Below are 24,338 nucleotides of genomic sequence, written 5' to 3'. Positions count from 1 at the left end.
CTGCAGAGGTGAGGAATTTAAACAAACGTGGTCCCTGAATTAGCGGCCTACGTTTGCTACAAAGCGCATAATATCCTCTTATCCAATACCCGTGGCAGCGCATGTTTAATAAGGTGTAATCGAGGAAGGTTCTGTTTGGATCTCTTTTTACTTTCATCGCAGTAGGTGGTTTTAAGAATTAACGAGGACCTATCGAGTGCTCTAAAAATTCAAATGTATATTGCTGAGATATTTTGAACTTTGATTTCAAATCCGATTATGTATCGATCGATAATTCATAAAAGCGTCGATCTCTCTCGTATGAACCTTTGATATTCGTCTTTTTTTTTTTTAGAACCGTTCTTCACCATTTTAAACGCACGCAATTAAAATGCACCGCGCATAATTTAATCATGTCAGCTACTGAAATGTGCACGCTTTCCCCCGAGCCGCTGGCTAGTGCGGAGACTCCAGCGTCTCTGCACTAATTCTAGCTTCTAGCTCGGGTGCTGACTTACATCAGTTCCGCTCTCTATAAACTTCGCCCTCTGGTTCCTGTTCAAAAATGACAAGCCCAGCGTGGAGGCACGCGGTGACGTGACAAGATCCGTCTATATTTTTTTCTTTACGAATAGGAAGGAATAAACTTTATCCTGGGCCGCAGAGAAACCGGAGATCCAACATAACCCCACTTTCCGAAGCGACCACTTTGCATTTGGCGTGATAAAAGGCGCTGGATGTAAATACCTTGCGTGGCTGCATGAACATAGACCACGAAACACCAGAGGAACAGTCACGTTTTCCATTTTTTTTTCTCTAGCGGTGGTAAGTCATCAAACAGCTTTATGTTATTTCAAAGTTTCATGCTTTGGTACCGTTTAAAGGGAAACGCATAAAGGGCTGTAATCATGAACATGCCACACATAACGTTACTCCTCCAGCGGGAAAAATGCACGGTGATTTATTGTCGACTCTGATTTCAGGGTTCTTGTTTTGACTCTTCACTTTTAAATTTGACTTTTGTGGATTTCAGTGTTAGTACATTGCATGATCTGTAGAACGCAGTTCAACAGTAAAGAACACAAAAAGCCTAAGATCATATTGTTTACGAAATATAATGTCATCAGATACATTTCTTCCGGTTTGGTGTTACAAACGTGCAAACACCGTTGTACCAATTAACTTGATGAAGCTCAGGTTTAGTAGCCGGGTCTTGTAAGTAACTGTGTATTGTGGTTTCGCACTTTCACAAATTAGCTGTACAAAAGAAGTTGACATTGTTGTCTGTTCATTTGGTAATCTGACATTATTTGTCACCAAAAAAAAACAAACAATTGAATTGGGTTTTTTTTGCACATTTTTACCTTATTTAATTTTATATGTGTCGAGTATAATGTCTAGAATTTGTGTCATTCAACTATTGTTTATGATTTGTTTTATAATTCCTTTTGTTTCTAAGAAAGTCTAGAACATGTGTTAAGATGCTATTTCTTTGTATCATATTTGTCAACTGTTGTTTCAGGACCAAGCGATAAAATACTAAATATTTAGAGTGAATTGTATTGTTTTTCAGGTTAATTTGTTAGCCTCAATTCTGTTATTAAACCTTTTAGTGATCATTTTGTTGTTTTCACTTTTGAAAGAATGTGTAATTTTCCATCTGCCTGCAAGATTACTTAATACAAGTCTTGGGAAAAGTCAACCTTTTTTGTGTTTTTTTTTTGCCACCAAAAGGTTTTTCACAGCTCAGTAAAAGCAACTGCTTTCCTCCCAACCATGGTAACTGTGTATATAAATAAAAAGGACAGGGGGAAAAAACAAAAGTATAAGGAAACTTTTTAAGCAAGTCCAAGAACAAAGCAATTAACTTAAATCATTCAACATCCGTACACCTACTGTCTAATAAACGTAGCAAAAATCCAAAATTTAAGGTTCTGAAGTGATTCCAGTATAATGTATACAGTAGTGGCGGATTCTACACTCAGTATCCTTCAGAATTGAGCTAATGGCAAACCAAGGGTGATCTGTTGGGTGGGGGGGAGGTTTGGGGGACTAACCTGGCTAAATCAAAGTGCATTCCACACATCACCTCATTTGTACTGCAGTATTGATATCACTTGAGGTATGCATTCAACGTTTCCAACCAGAAGTGTGTACATTTTTTTTTCCAACTAAAAAAAAAAAGACGGCTTTCCTCTCATTAACTCCTTGTGACTGTGCCTATATTATGTGTTGGTTCAGGTGGGTAGCTGCGTCAGCTGCAAAGGAACAAGTAATACTGTAGGTTTATTCCATGCTGAAAAAAAAGAAAACGCAATGTTTCGGCCATGGAGCCTTCTTCAGGTGTGAGCCGAAACGTCGCGTTTTCTTTTTTCTTTTTTTTTCAGCATGGAATAAACCTATTACTTGTTCTTATATTATGTGTTGCTTGGTTATTGCAGGATTTTACTTTTTTCTTTCCTTTTACTGTACAACCGAAGTCATGTGAGGGCTTATCTTAACCTAGTGCTCTGTGATGCACTATTGCTGGTCTCTTTCAGACCCATTTGTTTTTCTTTTTTTTTATGGGCATTACTTGCATTCCTCAAGCATAATCATGTTTTGTGTTGCCTGTTCCTATTTATTTTTTAATTCGGAACAGAAAAAGAATCTTCATCTATGTACAAGGAAGTCAGACTTCACAGAACAAATTTGGTCGTCACTTTGAATTTAGAAAATATTTCTGTGTTGGTTAAATATTCATTTTGATAGGCTCTTTGTTATATCTTATTTTCAAGTAATGCAGGTTAATAACATTTAATCAGAAAATCAGATGTGTGGTTTTAGCTTATACCTTAGCCACATCTAATCTCTAAATATACCTCTGGCGCTGACCACATTGAATGAGAGCATCAGAGTAAGACAAGAAAGTTGTTGGTAAACAAAACTAGGCAAACAATCAACACCCTATATAGTTGCCTACTGTACAGAAGTAATAAGTGTTTTGAGTGCAACAAAAGATCACAGTTCATTGATCAATTAATTATCTCGTGATCAAGGGTCTCTGTGATTCATGTGGTCTTTAATGCAGTATTAATAGTGATATTAGAGTGTCAGACAATGATTTCTTAGCCTAATGTTTGGTTATTTTGCCTTTGACTAACTGGTAACTATTGTGTCATTGAAGTGCATGTTGAAACAGAATCGGCAACAAGGAGATTCTGGCTATAAACATCAAACAGCACAAAATCTTCTGGAGTTTTAGAAATATTTTAGATAAAACAGGAAGACAATAAAAAATGACTGGGGATAGGATCCCAACAACACTGCACATCAAAAGTACAGTGGCACTTTTAAACCTACTGGGAGCTTATTTTAGCATCCTAAGATGTCCTGTCAGCACTTAAGATACCTGCCACTTTGCAGCTCCCTGTTGTCTGGCAACACAAGGCTGTTTTTTTTTTTGTACCTGCTACTGTTTTAAATGGATATTCTGTTTATGCTTTCTTTGAATGTAATTTTTTTTTAATGTTGCCAGGTGTATAGTAGTTGTTGAGTACTATCTGTCTGCATCTCTAGAATCACTGAATGGTCATGGAAGATGGTACTGTAGGTCTAAGTTACAAAATGACTGAGGCAGATGCTAATTCTGACACGGGCAGACTGGCCCAATAAAAACGGTTCTCTTTATATCTAGAGCAGTGCGATTGCTTAATGAAGTGTTATGTTTAGTTTAGGTTACAAACGGGTATATATGTTAAAAGACCAGAAGAGCCAGTTAATCCGTTTCATTGTTGGTATTTGAAATAAGGCTGCAGTTGAAATTAACACTAAGGCAAAAACAAACCATGGAAAATGTATTGACTTAGGATAATAAGGGAGACGGTAAGCTGCCACATTTTCAGATGTACAGCAGAAGCACCCTCTGCATACACAAGTGTTTGCTTTATGGGCTGTGGCCAGATTTGCACATTCTCCAGGATCTTGAGCACTAATCTATTGACCTTGCTATTGATACATGATTGATCATATTGCAACTTGAGGCCCAGTCCATAGGTCTCATTAGGTTAAAAATAGTTTTGATCTTGGATTATGAAACTTAATATTGATGTGATTGAGAGAGAAGATGGTAAGAAGTGTTTTTTTGTGAATACTATATTGAAACTAAATGAAAATATGAAATGATCTGCAAGATGTCTGTACTTGGTACCTGAATGTTGCACAGGTGTACAGTATGGAAAATGTTTTGATTATGAAAATGTATGTAGTACTGTAAACAAACTGGATGACGAGGCAGGGTGATGGTTATCATTGCTGCCTCACAGTGCTGGGGTCCTGCATACAATTCTGAGCCTGGGGTGCTATCTGTGTGGAGTTTGCATGTTTTCCCTGAATCTGCATGGGTTTCCTTCTACAGTCTTAAGACGCATTGGTAGATTAATTGACTTCGGGGGGGAAATGTCCCTAGAGTGAGTGTGTGTGTGTGTGTGTCTGTGTCTGTGTGTGCCCTGGAGTGGACTGGCAGCCCACCTAGGGAGTTTCCTGCCTTGTGTCGGTAGCTCGCTGGGATAGACTCTGGCTCCACTGTGACCCTGTATTGGAACGAGCGGTTTGAAAATTCATGGGTGTACATGTACCATCATATCAAGGAGTAATGTGTAAGGGTGGGTACTTATGTCAATGCATATTTGGTTAGAAATGCCTGCCTGGTGCTCCCATACAGTATTTATTGTACCCTGAGTGTTCATGATGTGTGCCCATCTCAGAGCTGTGACAAGGTTGAATTGGATGACTGCACATATCTTTCTGTGAACATCTGTGATGCACAGAAAGACATCTAAGATATTGCCAGATAAAAGCTGTGCGCACATATCTGAACCTATTGTACCTTAATTGTAAAGGGCAGACTGTAATAGCAGAATGCAGGTTAGTTGAAGTCTGATTTAGGCCCAGTTTGGTTGTGTGCTCTCAACACTCGGCCTCTTTGCTGTAAACCCAGCAAGCTTGGGCTCTTCAAAAATACTGCGGAAACACGCTGCACTTCAAGGACTGACTAATTCATACTGCTTAGTACTTCCTGGTCACGTCTATTCCATGCATTGTTCTGGTTGTGTTAAATAAGTCCAAATCCCCACAATGTTTAATTTTTTATTATCATGTGGTTAATTCCGTTGTCTTTAAATGGACATCAAGGGTAAGAAACATTCTGTTTTTTACATCCCTTCTCCTTTGATGAATCTAATAAGTTATGTACAGTATTGTTGTTGTTTCAGTATCATCATAGTACCAATTCAAAATCTGGTACACCTAAAGTGGCCAGTTGATCTTGCTGGAAAAGCTGCATGATGTGCTTGATGTGCTCTGGTATGCATGTTTCCTTTACAGAATGTAGTGGTAGCAGCAACATATATAACTTAAAATCACCGTTATTAAAATGGTGTAAGGAAATTGGAGAAAAGTGAGTCCGAGCTATTCCAAAGTGACGGACTCTAGAGTATTCCCTGGATTGTTAAGAAACATTGACCTTGTCATTGTTACTTAGCAGCATTCTGAATAATAAAGGGATAAATCAAAAGTCTGGGGAAAAAGGTGCAAAGCCTCCATGATACAATCATTTTTCTTGGCATTAGTCAACAGAAGCATAGAAAGATGCATGTGCCACTCGCCATTCTGATTTCATTTACACTCCAGTTAATAATCCTGATAACCTTTGCAGGCTGTAGCAGAACTCATTAATCAGCCCTACCATGCCCGTGTGTTTCCTGTGGTGCTTGGTGTCTGAGATGAATGTTTAAAATACGCTTACAGCTTCACCCGGGTGAAAAGGCAGAGCGAAACTGACAAGTCTGCATCCTAGAAGCAATATCGGTAATGCTGCACAAAGTTATGAAACACTGTGCATTTCTTTTCTCATGAAAGGCCCTTTATAATGGCATAATTTTGCCTTGTTTAAAGAATTAGGGATTGAATTGTTTTGTTTCGCAGAAAACAAAAGCTTCTTCACTGCGAACCGTATCGGCACATTTGCATTAATCGTGTTTACTTTTATGGTTGTAGAGAAAAGTGGGTTGCAAGGGAGCGTCATCTTCTTGCAACCCCCTCATGTTGGGAAAATATTTCTAGCTTGCAGAATTGAGTGGTTGAATGTGCTTATATGAACAACACGCTTGTGAGTTTACTGTGTGAAAGGTTTTGAGAAACAAGGAGCAAGGCTATGGTGACTCTTGGCTCATGTAATGTAAATCAAGGGAGACGACGCGTTGTACAATCATTGTCCTCGTTCTTCCGTCTTCTGGTTGGGTCTTATTTCTGATCAAAACACAAGTAATACGTTTTCACACTATTTAGGGCCTTCATTTCAATTGTAATGAACAGTCGTTGTTTCTATCCCAGGTGCTCTCTGGAAAGGATTTCATGCTGTACTGTGGGGCAAAATGTTTGTTGTCTGAAACGTGGCCCCTTTTAAAGGTTTAAAGGTAAAAGATGCTACAGTGTTGAGTTGTGGCAGGGCACTTCATCACTCTGCACAGCAGGCCAGAAGATGCAGTGCTGAAAAGCATAAAATCCGACACCTGACAAGAGGGCGGGCAGCACGCTGATTGATGCTGGAGAGTTTTGTGTGTCCTGAGCAAGACGCCTCGCACAGATTGCAGATGGATGCTAAGTGTGAATGTTTTCTTCCACTGCTCATTTTTCAGTTTTGCCAGCAAATCAGCCAGCTTCATTTAATTATGGCCTGCTGTAGGCAGGCCGTCCTGTGACTCGCAGTGTGAAATTCACACCAGCGTGTGTTCTGAGAATTGAATTGCTTGAGGATGTTTGCAGCAGAAAGGAAAGAGTAACAGAATTGGGAAGATGAAAATACATACAGTAAGAAATCTTGGGGGGGACAACCCTTATTAAGCTGTGTTAGCGGAGCCTGTGATAAATTAGGTTGATTGAAATTAGAAATCTTATTCAGATGTGTTTGTATTCTAAAAGTGAACTTCCTTGCATCCTTTCTCCATTGCACAGAAGTAAATGAGCTCTTGTTTCACAATCTGTGCACTATGGACTGCATTTAATTACAAATGCAAATTTACACGCATTGTTACAAAGGCTGGCTGGTGACGGAGTAAAACTTAAGCAATACAGCAAGGGATGTTATGTTGGTTTCTGAAGTGCATAACTCTCTTCAGCTTCAATGCAGCACCTCTCTCACTGTCTGCATGGCATGATGATGTTCTGCCCATGGTGCCCTGACTGACGTACTGTGGTGCCCTGCTGGCCTTCTTTGTATTGTCTTACAACACATTTGTTTTTGTGAAAGCTAAGTTGAGAGCAGAGCACTGTGTTTAATTTACTACTTCAATCCACTGACTCAATATTTGCAAAGCACTGTGCTTACACACCCTGTGGTTTTGCTAAGGGGCTGTGATCTGTAGTGGTGAAATAGACTTTTTACACTGGAGTCTGGTCTTTGTGTGCAGGGCTCAATTAAAGCTAATTGTGGGTAAGACACTGTCTCAGCCCATTCATAGGAGAGTGCATTGCAATGATTGTTGCACACCAAGTGAAAGATGCTGAGGCTGCAAAAATGACAAACATTACTGTATACGACTGTAACGTGATAAATTGCTTATCAGTTGAATATGAAAAGTCCTCTTCTGCCATTCATCTGGTAACTTATTTGTCCACTAACAATAATTAAATCATGCAGAAGGAATAGCAGTACTTTAAGGTTTGTAAACTCTCATGTTTTAGGATTTAGAGATTCTTGCCCGTTTTGCTTTTTTTTTTCCTTTCACATTCAGTTTTCAGCTGTTTTCTTTGTACACGTTGTCTAGCCATCATTCCAGACAACAGAAGTTATGAGCCTGTATTGTCAGAGAGTTTTCTGCAACTCTGCCTGTAAAAAGACAACCAAACAGATACAAGGCTGCTTTTTAAAGTATTTTGCCTTATGTCTAACATTCGCTTAAAGACTAAACTCTTCCGTTCTGGATCTCAGCTTATCTTGATGGAGTCAAAGTACAGAGTGCCTTTTTTCTTTGTAGCGCTTTAGTTTTGGTCATGCCCAGGATGTTGGCACATCATGCATTGCACCATTGCATCCATTTCAGCAGGCAAATTAAAGTTTGACCTTCATGCCTATTGATTTATTTGCGGTTTTTAAATTTCAAGAGAAGGAAGAGCAAAGAAGTTCTGATTAGCTACAGTGGAGGCACACAATGTATTGATCCTCTTTCTTTTACAAGGTCAAACTTTTTGACCAGAGGTTCCATCCTCATTGTTTATTCAGGGTTGCCTAGTTTATTCACCCCCAAATATAGGTTTTGGGGGGAAACCTAGCTTTTACTGCTTGTCATCTGTTTACATTATTCTCATCAGATGCCCTTCTCCATGTCCAAAATACATCCTAAAAACATCAGTACAAAAATAATTCAACTACACAGGAAAAATATGTGAGAAGGGCACATTGTAGTATAGTGTCAGTAGAGCAGAGTGAACCAATGTCATAGCTTTCACCACACATTTCAGATTGTAAACCATACTTGACTTCTATTTACTCCTTTCATGCTTTCTGTAAAAAAAAACAAAAAAAAAAACCCAGTTATTCCCAAGATGCATTCAATTTCTGATCTAATTACTTTAGATGAGTCCTAGTAAGCTCATGAAATTGAAAGACAAGACTAGATTTCAGGCTCTTTGTCATTATTCAGTGTTGCAGGAGTGTTGTGAGCGATAAGCAGCAAAACAGACAATTGGACAAAGTATTGATCCGTTTTCTCCCATGGCCTCTGGGTTTTGAACCGTTTCTCTGCTGTGTGTTGGGTGCTGTCGAGTCTAGGCAGTGCACTAACCATACACTTCCTCCAGAGAAGCTACTCCATTGACATGCTCGTACGTGAATTTATGGATGGATCATTGTATACACTTATCTGACACGCATTGTAAATTGGGCTGATGTGCTTTCTTTAAATTCATTTTTATTCCCTAGAGAACTTTGCTTTTTTGCTGTTCAAGAGGCCTTATAATGTGATGCCATAATGGATAATATATATGTGTGTGTATATATAAAGAGTGTATGATTTTTGCTGGGTATCTTCATGGTGTAGCATTTCCTGATGTATTGTGCAGGCTGGCTGAGAGAATTACAAGTGATCAATGGTGAGACTGTCAGAGCAGAGCACATGCTGTAGGAGGGATTGACACGGACAGCCGCAATTACATCACACTCGGTGCGGACATCAGGATCACAGACGGATGAGCACAAGCTGAATCCTGTCTCGGAGTGGTAGACGTGAACAGGTGTGGGCGTGTGAGCCGTACGTTACTGCTGTGCACAGCAAACTGCAGGATATGGTTAGATAAACTTTTTTTGCTCAGTGTGCCCCAAAACAGGGTGAATGGCCCCTTTTGTCATAGTGTATGTACCATTTCTTGTTGTGGAAGAAAAATTTTGAGGTAGCCTAAAACTGTTATTAAGAAGCTCATGTTTCATTCAGGGTGCCTTGCACTACATTAAAAACGATGAACTGTATAAATGGCATAGTGCCATAAATTACTTAATGTAATTCAGGGAACATTGTTGCTGCACTGGTGTGTAGCTTTTTTAGATATACTCAATCTTAATGAGAAAGATGGATAAAAACTTTATATTTACATTGTAATGACGAGAATAAACTTAGTCAGAAATGGAAATAAGGCTTTTTCTCTTGTTGTGGCATCAGTAAGCTGGGCTACACCAGTGGACGCTGACCTGGTTATTGAAGCAAGACGAATGAGGTGGTTTGTTCTGGGATCAAGCCAACATGACCAATGACCAATTCAGGAGTTGCATGGCATGTTTTGCCCGTATGCATGAAACGGAACACATTAATCCGGTTTTCTCATCGAGAACATATTAAGGGTGTTTGAGTATTTCCTGTGCTCCCGAAACCAGTACACCTCACCCACGTTCAGATTGAAAATGTGGGTCATGCAAAGTCCTCCTAGCTTCAAATAAGTACTGAAGACATGCACATGCAGAATATGTTGGTCAATTGCCATATTAGAAATTACTCCTTTTTTGTACTTCACCATATAGACAATAATACAGCTCAAAAATGCAAATGCAGTTCTTGGTGCAGAGGAGCACAGGCAGTACTGAGAAGACTAAAAGCTTGCTCCAGGGGAAAGACTGTTGTCTCAAGATCTGTCTTCTGTTCTGCAGTTTAATTTGCAAGCGTTTTTCTTCCCTACTCTAAACGTTAGAAATTCAGCTCTGTATTTCTTAGTCCTTGTTTGTTTGTGAACTGCCAGTTCATAGGTTTCAGCAAGTAAAAGAAAGTTGTGTATAATATAACTTGTCCCTATTCTTTTCAAAATATTTTTGAATGATAAGGACTTTGTCAGTACCATTGAATGTTTCACTAGCAGAAACAATTTGTAGCACTAGAAATTAACTGTAAATGTTTTTAGAACATATCCTGTATGTTTTTTTTAATTTTTTTGAATTTGTGTAAACATGCATCATCTGAAGTTTTGTTTTCCTCCTCAGACTTTTAGAAAATGTTTGCCGTTGCTCATTTCAATGCGCTGGGACAGTGGCAGTGATGCAGAGATAGCTGTGTTACTGTGGTCAAAATAAACAGAATTTATCTCAATTTGTATGCAGTAAATTGGGGCTTCCTGGAGATGTCAGTATTTTCACTATCATAGGATTCTGTGATGATTCTAGCGAATCTTTATCTTATGCTGAAACTTGAGTTTGAAAATCTGTGTAGGATGAAGTGCATGAATAGGTTTTTTCTTTGACTTGGAAAAAGCCATAAATTATATATATATGCCTTAATTTTCCTTTGGGATCAAAGTCTTATCTTATGCATGATATTTTTAAAATTCACAAAAATGAATTTATCCTGTCATTTATTGCTTACAATTGTTTTTACAGAAATTGGTAGCATAGATAAGTAGACTATAAAATCTGTTTGCTTTCGGTTTGAGTTTGTCTGTTCATTATCTTTCACTCAGAAATGAAACTGATTAATACAATTTCAAATACTACTTTAAAAAAAGTAGGCGGCAAAAAATTACAATTACCCCCCCCCCTCCCCTTCACACATTTAAAATATGTTTTAATGATGGAGTGCCTGTGGACCAGCATACCATGGATGGACAGTGGTAAAGAGCATCTCCCTTTTTACAGATCTCAGAAGTGAGAGCAGCACAGTTAATTTCAGGACTATTCATTGCAAACTGGTTTTCAGAAACCAAGCTGTTTTATTAACACAATTGGGAATAAGCTTTGTAACATTAAATGCCTTTCAGGCAACCAAAGTTTACAAGCGGTTTCCTGTAGAAATGGAAAAATAAGTTTCCAAAATGGAACAGTTTTTCTATTGTTGCCTTTGGAAATAAGGGCCGTGTGGTTTGTGGAATTGTCAGTGTTCGGTCCAGTGCAGCACTGTTAGATGTGATCCATGGAAATATGGATTAGCTGTAGGTAGTCCATGGAATTTGACAGAGATCTCACATGGAGCCTTTTATATTCTCTATCAGAACATGTAAATAGCCTAATAAATAATTAGGAAGAAGTAAAAGGTTTATTCCATGCTGGAAAGAGAAGAAAGGAAACGCAAGGTTTTGGCTGTGGAGCCTTCTTCGGGTGAAACGTTGTTTCCTTTCTTCTCTTTCCAGCATGGAATAAACGTTTTACTTGTTCCTTTGCTGACTCGGCTACCTACTTCAACTAATAAATAATTATTTTAATTTAGTACTTGTCAACTCAAACGATTGAAAAAGAAACATTTTCTCTGATAAATAGCATTCCAAGCTGAATGACAAGAAGTTGTGAGAGAAAGTCAAAGTGCCACTAGGTAAAGTGTGACGCCACAATAACTTCCTCTGCAGTTTTCCATGTGTAAAGTGTTTTTCCTAAGGTAATTTTACATAATAGTTGATTAACTATATTATCCTTTGTTTCTTAATGAAAATAGTATAGACATTCTGTTCTTTACTTCTTATTTTGTCCAACTTCGAATGCAAACAAAAAGGCCTTTTCAGTTTCTTTACCATTGTGTAAATGAGGATGTTGAATCAGAAGGGATTTTTGAAACACTTCTGTATCATGACGCTTCGCCCCTGAACATGAATTATGCGACGATGATAGACCCTTTTAAGTATGATATGAATAGGTTACATTTTTGTGATACGCTTCAAAAAGTGTTAGTGCTCACAGCCCTGCTTTACACACCTCATTGCTTTCTTCAAAGAAAATTAAACGAATCGTTTGCAAGATGGGTAATAGACTCTGTGTGTCAGCCCTTCACATCTGTCCTCTCTTTGTGAAATTAAATTTCCAGATGGTACATCACTTGCAGGTTAAGAAACGTATGGAGAGGCTCTAAACCCATTTTGCCACCCCCCAGTCTATGGACTGGCCCCAGTCCCTCCCTGCCAGCATGGCAGTTAAACTATACTCTTGGTAGGGAGTGCTTTTTAGCACATGCGACCCTCAGAGGACGAGGGCTTTAAGGAACTTGTTCCTGGTATAAAAACAATAAGGAGAGTTTCTCGGCCATTAAAGTTGCAGGTTGAACTCTATGGCCCGGACCTGCCTAGTTGCAGCCTGGCTCATGTCACTAACAAGGAGTCTGTGTTGGTTTTTGCATCTCAGGTTGGGATGGTGGTGCAGCTCGCAGCACAGCGGGTTGTATTCATGCTCCAAAGTGCACAAGCTTGACTTGGATGGCTAGTGGCACACAAGGCTTTGGAAAATGGCAACCTCTGGCCTTTCGGTTCCCTGAAATTGCTGACTTACCTTGCGAGGGCAATGAAAAGTCTTAGTCCTCTGCCGAGCTACAGAGCTGGCCTTCTTTGGCCGACCTTTAATGGGCTGTGGGGAGGGAGATGTTGCATTGAAGAGCTCACTGGGAAGGATCGGTGTGGAGAGAGCTGTGGATCGTAGTGTTGGGTGTCACCTGGGGGATGATTGGAGCCCATGAACATTACTAGGGAGATCCTTCTCCGCAGCAGGGGAGTGTGGAGAGACCGTTAAGCAGACACACTAGGATTATGGGGGTGGCACACGTCCCGGCTTCACAGGGGCTTTGTCATACGATGACTTTAATACAGCCACAAACTGAGTGGAGCTTGGCATGAAACATTTACATATTTAACCGATATCTTTATCTGAAGTGACGCAACATTCAAAGCAGCATTGCTGAACAGGGTAAAAAATGATTTGGTGTAATACTGCCAAGTGGTATAATAAAAAAAAAAAACACTTGCCAGTCAAGACTAGTAGACATTTCCAATAACTGAAGTTATTGACGGATGTAATTCCGATTTACTCTACATTTTTCTTCTTAGTGGTTGTTCTCTGTGGTTATTTAATTTACAATTTAATCAAGTAACAATTTAAGTTAGTTACCCATGATAAAATGAATAAATAATAAAGCATTAAATACATTTACAGTCCATTAAGAAAGAATCTCTGTTGTGGTATGTGATATTCTATTTTTCTGGTTGGGATCCTTATAAATTACACCCATTAGACCAATTGTACAGTAAAAAATGCCTTATAAAGAAAACTCTTTTGTTGAACTACAATCATTTTAATGTCCCTTAAAGCTTCGAAAAAACTTTAGTAGGTGCTTTCTTAAGGATACATCTTTAAAAAACAAATCATATTGTTTTGATCTAATATTTATCTTTCTAGTGCAGAAGATAGCTTAAACATTATAATTAAGAGAACTACAAATCATTGAAAACCGTTCCCCATCTTTGCAGTTTGGATAAATCATACTAGATGGCGCACTTGAGTTATGATTTGGTGGTGAGATTTGTTCAGTGTACACTGCTACAGACTTCATAGAACTGTAGATTCACAAATTAGTGCTTTTTAAACAGAGGAACATTTTTTTGATAATGGTAGTCAATTAAGGATTTAAATATCCAAAAGCATAGTGACAAGTGTTGCCTTTTTAATTAGTTAGAAAAATGCAGATGTAGAGAAATGCAAAGATTTCCATCCAGTCTGTTAACAACTATTCTGTGCTGCTGTGAAAACAGTACTCTAAAAAGACTCTCGTACATTAGAGATTAGTTATCCTGCACACATTTTAACTTCCCTCCAGGGACATTTTAAATAAAAACATTTTGTGCAAAGAGACCTTTTTCAAGGATTGGAGAAAACCATATAGATGTGTGCAGACACTTGATGCAAGCCAGTGAGGTAAAGAGTCATGAAAAAGCTATAATGGGCGTGTGTAACTCACGTGAATAGATGTCAGTTAATGACGATAGCAGATCTAAAGAGGAGAAAAAGAACTGACAATCTGTTAAGTAGACAAATCAGGAGTCTCGGAATATATATATATACTGTATATATGGTTTAGAATCCTCAAAAAACATTATAAAGGTATATTGTTAGGGCTTCACAATAGACTACCAAATACATATATTTACTATAACATGTCATTAGCACTATCTAATGATTAAATTGCATCTATTCGCTTAATGGTGTGCATAAAGAAGTTGTTTTTGTGGGAAACTTAGACATACACTGTGTAAGAAAGCCATCATTAAGTGGTCTACCATTTAGGTTTCTTCTGCTGACAGACCAAGTTTATTGAAGCACGTACGGAAGAGAAGGTTTTGATCCAATTTTCAAATCTGAAGTAAATAGGTGAGGGAACTATTGGACAGATTTGATCTAAACATCATACTGTATGCTTTGAGGTATACTGTGACACTGTTCAGATGCATTACAGTAGTTTACAATTCCTGGAAAGATGTCCTTCAGAGAAGGAAGTGAATGGGATGGGATAGAGATGGGATCAGTGGAGAAAGGATGGCGGTATTTTATTAATGATCTTCATTTACCTCAAGAGGGAGTAATGCGAGAGCTAAAGAACTATATCTCAAATAGATCCATCAGGAAAAATATAAAATGATTAAAAAATAACAGTTAAAGATAAAGGATGCAAAGGATTGCAATCATAGCTAAAAAAAAAGGCATCTTAGAAAGAGAGATGGAAAGCAATTTTGCATTGGAGGCAAAAATAATTCAAACAATGAAAACAAAATAGTTGATGCACTAAATGAGTATTTAAATCATATGTCAGCTAGGGAAGAGGTCCACAATCTGTCTCTGAAGGAAGAAGGACAAGTTTTTATTTTAAATAGTATAACCATAGTAGAGACTGAAGCACACTGGGGAACTAGAAGCACCGAAGATTAAGAAATCCACAGGCTTGATGGTAACTTGCCAGTTGTACTCAAGGAAATGAGAGATGTTATTCAAAAGCCACTGACTCAAGTCTTCCAACAGTCACTCAAGACAGAGGTACTACCTGTGCATTGGAGAACTGCCCGTGAAGGCCCCATACACAAGATTAACAAACTCGCCCAAATAATTATAAACCAATAAGTCTGATGTCCGTTACGTACATGTAAGCTTATGGAAACAATTGAGAACCAGAAAAAAAGAAGATTGCCTTTATGGAAATAATATAAACAGGAAGTGTTTTGCATGCTGATACAAACAAAGTGGGAAACATCTGTGCTAAAAGAGGATACTTACGAAGAAGACTTAGGTGCTTCTTTTGATGCATAGTTTACGATCTTGTAGACAATTGGGGGAAGCAATAACGAAGGCGAACAATGTTGTTAGATGTTCTGATGGGATGCTTTATTAAAATTGTATAACAAACTGGTAAGGCCTCATCTGCAGTATTGTATAGAATTTTGGTCTGAATCCTTCCAGAGAAGAGCAACCAGATGTGGCTGAAGAGAATGTTCTACACTGACAGAAGGAACTGAACCTGTTTAGTTTTGAAGAGATAAGACCTGATACAAATATTCAAATTCTTTAAAGGTATTGACAGTGTGGACTTATTCAGAACAGACAGTGAATTGTGAAATAGATGACACAAATTGAAACTAAATGTAAGTGCATTTAAAACTGAGAAACTAAGTGTTTAGCCAGATGTTTGTTTGAGTGCAGAACAAGCGACCCAGCTGTGTTATTGAAACTGATATCCTTGCTTCCTTCAAGATGCGGCTTGATGAGATGTTTGGATCATTAAGCTACTAACTACCAAAGTCTGGCCTTTTCTCATTCGTAACCATTCTTGTATTCTTGTCTTGCAGGTGCTGTAATGTAATGTTGCCGTTCCAGATGTGCACATTCTGATATTTCCACCCATTTGCCCAGTCCACAGACTTTAAAGCCACCAGCTCAAGATGATCTCCAGGACGCTTCTTGTCCTTGCTGTTATTCATGTGCAATTCGTAGTGGTCTGCTTCTCCACTCATGCAGGGACTTCCCAGGTTTTGGATGTCAGTCACCAGGAGAATAAAACTCGGTGCGCTTCTGCATGTAAGTGTTGTCTTCAGTCTGTTGCTTTTCCAAGAACAGAAGGTGGTAGATGTTGATTCGGCCACCAGATTTCAATCTTCCTGAGACTAATTGGACTCAAATAACAGACATTTGCCTGAAAGATCAAAGGAATCCAAAAGACGCTATGGACAATGTTACAATTAAGAACACAAATGTAGGATGTGAAAATCATCTAAAATTGTTGTCACATTAGAATGTTAGACCTTCATGTGCACATATCAGTTCATTGGAAAGAACTTGCTATATGAAATGTCTTGTTCTGTATGAAAACTAAACTAGGTTTGTTTACACTTTTAACCAGAACCTCGCCAACTCCTGATATTTCAACTTCCCCTTATAAGCAGAAGTGTAAAAGCAAAAGGGTTGTCAATATCTAAAAAACGCGCTTATTTGAGGGCTGTATAATTTCAAAGGCACCATGTGTTTCAGATTTAACATTAAAGGAATGCTTGGGCCTTAGCTGTGTTTATGAGCTTGGTGCTGCACTGGAGAACTGTTTCTGAAGTCTTTGTTGTAACATGTTCTTTCTAATTAAAATCACACACCGCCCAGCACCACACACGGTGTTGTGGGGGCACACAACCTTGGTGTCTGTGGCAAAGTAAAAACAGAAGTGAGGAGAATGGAGAAAATGCACAGTGGGCGCAGATTGCAAAAGCGTCTTGTTGTGTGTGTGTGTATACAGTAGACTGGAAAGGATTATTTAGCCACCCCCTGTCCCAGCCAAACTATAGGATTTCCAAAGGGCTTACATTGAAATGTGGGTTATGTGAAGGGCATAAAGACAAAGTCAGCAGTACCATCTGGAAATGTGCAGTGTGGTATGAAGGAGCATTCAGCACGCCTTTTCAAAGGACTCGACCACAACAGACACTTGAAGGAACGAGGGGCTGGAATACTTGGTGCTGAGAAAAGCACTTCACCTCCATTTTGATCCCAAATCCATTTTTTATGCAGATGAATAAAGATGTAAAATCAATTCAAGCCACTTGGGGGGAATCAGACTTTATAAACAATTCATTCAATTAATTTGTTCCAGAAAAATAAGTGTTTTCTTCTACTTGAATCGTGTTTGAGTGGAAGAAAAACTATTTTGAATAATTCCAGAGCCAGGCAGAACATGAGTTAATGAAAATAGTGTTTACACTGACAAGCAACAAAAGCACTTAGAATTAATGTAACCCTGTTTTCTGAGAGAGTGCCATCTATAGTTGTTTAAAAATAACTAGAGATAACATTGGCTTCTGTTGTATAGTGCAAAGCTCTGAATTCCCAAGGTTATGTGGCTTGGCTGAATCTCTTGACATATCGCACTAAATTAGAAGATGTTTTATTTCTGCCACTTAACATAGTTTGTTGTCCCATTTAGTCTCAACATGATTGTTACAGTCTGGTAGCAACGTATTGCATGGAAGTCAAATTATTCTTTGAAGTTTAAAAGATGATTTCTTGTGATGATACATGTAAATCCACTGAAGTGGATTCTCTCTCTTTGGGGGGGGGGGAAATCTTATTCCGGAGACGGTCTAACATCCTGAACACTTTTTTTTTATTCTCTGGTATTAAAGAAAGGCAATCTGCCCAGGAATTTTGGATTTGAAACAAAGAAACTGTGTTGTGTAAATTGTTTGGTTTATATATCTCCAAGAAAGATAATGTTGTCTTTCGCTTTTTGGTTCACCCAAGCCAAATATGGCGTTTTCTTTGCAATGGCATTCTTTTTATGATATTTGAGATTTTTAAAATGTTTTTCCATGAGCAAACAACTCTGAAGGCCCAGCATAAACGTGAGCTTCCTTATTAGTGTGTTTTTCTACTGCGCATGCTAATAAATGGATCATTCAGAATAAAAAACGGCTAGAGATCAACACCGATATCTAGAGAGAGTAGTCAGGTTATTTTTGGTGGACTGTGTTTTGAGTGGAATAAATATTTTTTCTATTTAGGAAGAAACGCAGTGTTGCATTGAAGCTACAGTGAATTATAATAAGAATACTTATTAATTGAAAATAAGAATTTTCGATTGTGTTCATATCCATTCATTTTCCAATCGTTTCATCAAATTGAGGATGGAGGGGAAGCCGGACCCTATCTTGGGCACAAGGCACAAGGCAGGACAAACCTAGATGAGACACCTGTCTAGCGCAGGTCACACGGTCACACACGCACACACTCGCAGCAGAGCCAGTTTTCCGAAAAGCTAATTAACTTACCAGTATGTGTTTGGAGTGTGGGAGGAAACCAGAAGATGTGAACTCCACTCTGAGAGCTACCGAAGTCTGGTGAATCAAGGGCCCCAAGTCTACAAGGCAGCAGTACTAACCACTGTTCCCCTGTGCCACTCATCACTCAGTTTCTTTATTATTATTATTATTATTATTATTATTATTATTATTATTATTATCATCAGTGTTTTTATAACTGTAATCCATTTATCTATAGGACAAGGGCCTTTAGCCGGGAAAAAGGAATATCAGCTTCTGGCCACAGTGTCCATCAGGAAAGCATCACATTACTGCAGAGACTGTTTGCTGTAGTTTTGCTACAAGAAAAACATGGTGTGGTTGCAGTTTTGAAATTGATTGCCCCAGACAAACAAACAGGTGTTTTTCAAGGGATAGTTTTGTCCTTTTTGGTTGTAAGTAGACCATGTTCAATTTGTGAAACTGATTGCTCCAGATTTTTTTTTTAAATGCTATTAATGTGTTCGTTTTTCTCTAGTGAATTTAACTAAAAACCGTTTACACCCTTAATCAGAGTAACCATCAGGCAATTGGTTGTAAACTTTGCTGTGGACTAATTAGCTTTGGACATCACTCTGTAAATTGTAGTACCATGTTGGCTCTGTGAGGAGTTTTAAAAGGGCCTTTAGTTAGTAAAAGCATCAGGTAAGTAGAATCCCCTGTCAATAGAACATGTACAACAGGACTTATCACACAAATTATATTAAAAGGGAAGGCAGCCAGAACACCTTCCCCTATGCTGGGGCGAATATCCACATGCTCTTCATCTAATTCCTGGCTTTGTCTGGGGGTAGGTAATGAGGAGAATCTGTTGTTACAACGGTGAACTGCGTTTGTCATGATAGTAGATAAAGATCTTCGGTTCCCGCAGCCACTTGTGTCAGAACTGTTCTGGTACTGAAGAATTTCGAATGTCAGTTTTTTACCCCATTTACCTGTGGAGGAACATGAATTTAAATTCCTAACGGTGCGTGTGCGTCTGTGTTTTGCAGGCGAAAACGGCACAGACTGTATGTGGTCTTTCTTTAATGAAACCGGAAAACAGTGCTTTTTCTTAAAGTGCCCTAATGTGTCCATCTGCCAAAATCTCACATTGGAAGACATTCGACAAAGTTCAGGTACGTGCATGAGTGTGGGTCCAAGCAGAACTGATTCCTAGACGTGCGCTAGACTTTCCTCTTTAATTAAAGAAGAGCCTGAAGAGCTGCTAGCGGACTGTGACCAGGGTTCCCTTTATCAAGCTGATTTGGGTGGTTTTTAAATGGCAAATTCTAAAAATGCAATTATAGCAGTAGAAATTGCTTTTTAAAATTGATGGCATTTGCCCAGACCATTTTCAACGGTTAATATAATTTTGATAACAAGCTTGGATTCTTAGCTGCTTCACAAAGAGCATTCTAGCATTCTATTGTAGGTGAATAAATCCTCAAAATATATTTTTACTGTTTAAAACTTGTTTACCGTTGTGCTACAGTACCTCATTTTGCTTCTCACATCTTAATGTCTAAATATTACACACTTTGAGAACTACAACAGTTTCTCATTAGTATCCTTTCATTAGTTAACAAAAAGTCCTAGTTTGCCCACATCTGGAACATTGAATTCAGTTCTGGCCATAGCAAAAATGGACATAAACAACTTTGAAAAGATCCAGAGAAATGCTGTTACACTTCTCCCCAGGAAGAAAGTCATGAGTTATGAAGAACAATTGACAGAGCTACATCTTTTTACTCTTTGTAGTTGATGGATGGCCCAGGGGAGAGTTGGAATGACCTTTTTATGAAAATCTTGGAAGCAACGATAAAGGTTGATTCCAAGGGTTATTTCAAATTCATCCACTCAGTTTTCTGTCAGAGAGCCGTTTCCCCTCGGAATGATTTGCCATGTCATGACGTTGTATCGGTAGACTGGGATCCATCAAGAATCGGTTAGAAAGCACGTTTGGATCACAGGAAGGGAGGTCTGGCAAGTCAAGGGCATTGCTTTACTGTTCTTAAAAATAAAAACCATACTTTAGCGATAATAATCGGACTCAGAGGTGCGTACATCTGCAGACAAGCTGAACGCTCAGAGTTCTTGTTTATCCTTGCAGAAACCAGAAGGGAAGGAAACTCTGTACTCCAGAACTCCTCTTCTGCAGTCCCGTCCCCAGCGTCTGAACCAGGCCCTTCTGTGTTAGTATCGCCAACAGCGTTGACAAGAGCCACATCCTCACCTGCCACAGCAGCCAGAGCAACGTCACTGGCTGCCACCAGTACCCCCTCCAGCAACAGCAGTGCCACAGCAACATCATTTCCTGCTCCTGTAGCTACAAACACCTCAGCAGTTCAGGACTTGAATGCCTCTTTGCCTCCTGTAGAAGGAAACGCTGAATCCCACGTGCCCGGCTCTGGCAGCTTAAACGCCACCCAAGAACAGAACACGTCCTCCTCTGTAAATAATTCTTCACCAGAGACCCCATTGCCGACTAGCCTCTCAAATACTTCAACGCCAAACGCCGTGTCCCCTGGACTTCCACAGCAAAGCGTTCCATCGCCTTCTGCCACGGTCCCTCCACGTGCCACTGCCGCATCCCTGAGGACCACGTCAGCCGAGGTGCCATTCATCGTATCGACCGACGCCACTGCTGCTCGAACTCTGCAAGGGGAAGCCCAGAGTTCCCCAGCTAGCACCTCGGAGACCGCGAAGATGACAACGGTGACAACTGCCGCGACAACGACGGCAAAAACCAAGGAGGCTCCGGCGGCAACCACAGTGAAGGCCAGCATCCCCCAGTCAACCACTCACAGTGCAGCCTCAACCTCTCAGCCCAGGCACATATCGAAAAGCCTTCCAAGCAACATGTCCACCTCGCGTAAAACTACCATGGGAAATGGGGAAATAACTGATAAAGGCCTTTTAAGCATCGCTGCCGGGCCACTTACCAGGCAGCTGGTGGACACCAGCTCCCTGCTTGCTGTATTTCTCTTTGGACTTCTGTTTTTTCTTGTGACTGTAGTCTTGTTCCTCACACAAGCTTATGAGAGCTATAAAAAGAAAGACTACACCCAAGTGGATTATTTAATTAATGGAATGTATTCTGATTCAGGAGTTTGACTTTTTTTTTTTCCACAGAAACTATTTTTTTGTCCGATATCCTGAGAAACTAAGATAAGGTTTACGAAGGGTATGGTGTGCCAACTATAATTAAGAAAACGTTGCTTCCAAGACTTGAGGTACTACACGGTTAGCTACCCATCAGAACATTTGTAAGGCTTATCCATAATTTAATCTCTTGAATCCTGCAATTATGTGTAGTTTTTCCTCATACTTAAGCTTTCCAAACTCTGTCTTAACAAATTCTGACCTCTAGTACATTGAGTTAAGTTCACTAAACAGCTCAATGGCTCTACAGAGCATATTATACATTTTCTGTCTATGCAGATGGTGCTCCCTTTTAGAATTATAATACAAATGAGACATACACCTGAACACTGAAGCTTAAGTATTTGTCAAACCCTATAATTTGTTTATCTGTGAATAGTTTATTTCTGTTAAGGGTCAAGACCTTCTTCTGTAAATAGTTTTTTTTTTCTTTTTCTTTTTTATGCATCCACTACTGTTTGGTGGATTAATATGGTACTGCATATATTTTCTTTAATATTTATTTTATATCAATATGCTTTCCTGAAGATAAGACATGATCACATTTACAGTATCTTCCACTGATGTTCCACTTGGTGTTGGGATGCCAAATGCCTAAGTAAAGCACATACTTAAAGCCAATGGAATTGCTAAGCCATTTAAAGTGTACTCCATGAACTAACAAGCTCAGTTTAGAACAATAGGACTTAACAAGGAATAGGAACCTCAAAACATGGAATAATGCAGATCAGAATGTCTCTGTGCCAACTTGCGTAAGTATTATTTCTTACTAACGCAGTGTTGAAAAATGAAACGGGTTTTGCAATAATAAAAATTAAAAACAATTTGGTCATAGTTTCAGTTTATTTTGAAGTTAAGGTTTTCAAACCTGCTGCTTTTTATTTGATAAAAGAAAGAAAATAGCAAATATGTGGAGAAGCTCTTTTTCGTTACTATCCTGTAATGGTTCACCAACGGGAAGCCTGGATGTTGATGGGGTAACTGGGAGAGCCTTATCAACCATGTCTTGTGCAGCTGTTGTGAATCGCGTTACTACACCTTGGCTCTTTAAAAACACGAAACTGCAAGTTATTTCAGTTATTTTTACTTTTTTCTTATACCATCACAATTCGGAAGCAGCAGTTGGTGATTTTGAACAAGGACAAGGATGGGGGTTCAGACAAAAGAACTCTGAACGCCATTACTCCATTCTACCCATTGATGAGCCAGTTTCAAACACTGTGTGCCTAACATGGGGGTTGTTAAAAAATGAAGGAAGGAAGCCTCTCGCTGATGAAAGTACATGCAGCTCACAGGCACACTCTGGCTCCCAGGGGTTGCTTTTGCGTGGTAAGCTGAGAATTCCCAGGCTCTCGCATGCATCCAAACGGAGTGGCACTCGGCAACTATAGTGGACTGTGGTCAGCTGTACTGTAGACTAGTCACAGATTCCAGGCTCTGACCAGAGATGTCTGGACTACAGGCCTCGGCTTGCATCTAGAGTGAAACATGCATGCTCATCCTGAAGGAACCAAGGCATGCTAGCACATATGTGTCCTATCTAATTAGACAGCTGTTTAGAAGAATATTCTTAGCAAATAAATCAAGTGATGACCACAGAGTACCTATCTGGACACATAACTGTACGGACAGTAATAAAGTGTTTTGCTCTCTTCCTCTGCTTGTGTGCTGAACAAACTGTTGTTAGTCTTGCACTATGACTCATTTGGTCCTTTCCAGGAGCACTTTAGGAAGTTGTTTTGCCTCAGAAATGACAGGGGCTTGTTTACCTCGATAAATTATTTACAAATGCCATAATGCGTATTTGTGGAAGACCAACAATTCAGATTATATCAGCCTGGGATCCTGAGATGGTAATGGTATTCAATATTTCAGTAAGCAGTTTACGCAAGTCGTTTAATGGAGGTTGGAAAGTATGCTCAGGTACTGCAGCTGACAGATACACGTTAGTGATAATTTAGAGATCAAAGATTCTGCCAATAAACCTAGAGGGTTAATTTCAATGAGGAATTGAAGTCATAATCCTTAATATCCCCTGTCCATAAAGAGGATATGGATGTGTGCTCAGTCTTTTTTTAAAAAAATCAGTATTGCATTACTGTATCTATTTGCTCTCAAAGCCAATTAATGTGCACTCAGTGTCAGGTTTTAGCACTTAACTACATAAAAGCAGAGCTGTACTGTAAGCACATCAAAGGAACCGGCACTAAGTTTTATCCCATTGTGAATGATATTTCTTGTGTACTTTCCTAAGGCTGCTAAATTAGAAACAGGCCAATTTGGATTCATCAGGTAGGAAATACAGAACATTTCATACAGAAGGGTGTGGGGTAGTGAGTGCATTCGACTATTCCTTTTTTTTTGTCCGTTGATATAGTCAAGAATCCATTGTTAGAAAAAAGTACTGTTTGCCCAGGGCTGATTTGAAGGAAGCTCTTATCTTCCCATATGGGGAAAGAAGATTAATTTAAATGCATTCAGCTTTGGCATTCACGATACACAAGTTAAAGAATACATTATAAAGGACCACCTTTTGTAGTAAGGGTTGGAAACAGTAGAGATCTTACCTAAGTGTAATTTTTAGTTTCCACTGCTTTTAGGCTTGTTTCTCTGAATACTTAAAT

The 24,338-nt window shown here is 39.1% G+C and overlaps 1 protein-coding gene across 1 annotated transcript; it reads left to right on the top strand.

Moving 5' to 3' along the window:
- Window positions 1–628: 628 nt before the first annotated feature.
- Window positions 629–22,538, top strand: c16h11orf24 (chromosome 16 C11orf24 homolog). The gene is made up of 4 exons (XM_088934471.1): window positions 629–804; window positions 16,078–16,306; window positions 19,563–19,688; window positions 20,663–22,538. Exons 2-4 carry the CDS (start codon window positions 16,171–16,173, stop codon window positions 21,664–21,666), a joined length of 1,266 nt encoding a protein of 421 aa, XP_088790597.1. The 5' UTR covers window positions 629–804; window positions 16,078–16,170; the 3' UTR covers window positions 21,667–22,538.
- Window positions 22,539–24,338: the final 1,800 nt, after the last annotated feature.

The sequence above is a fragment of the Atractosteus spatula genome, chromosome 16 (assembly GCF_055471065.1).
Source record: "Atractosteus spatula isolate fAtrSpa1 chromosome 16, fAtrSpa1.hap1, whole genome shotgun sequence".
NCBI classification, from domain to species: Eukaryota; Metazoa; Chordata; class Actinopteri; order Semionotiformes; family Lepisosteidae; genus Atractosteus; species Atractosteus spatula.
The sequence above is the reverse complement of the archived record's forward strand: the minus strand, read 5'-3'. Positions and strand labels throughout refer to the sequence as shown.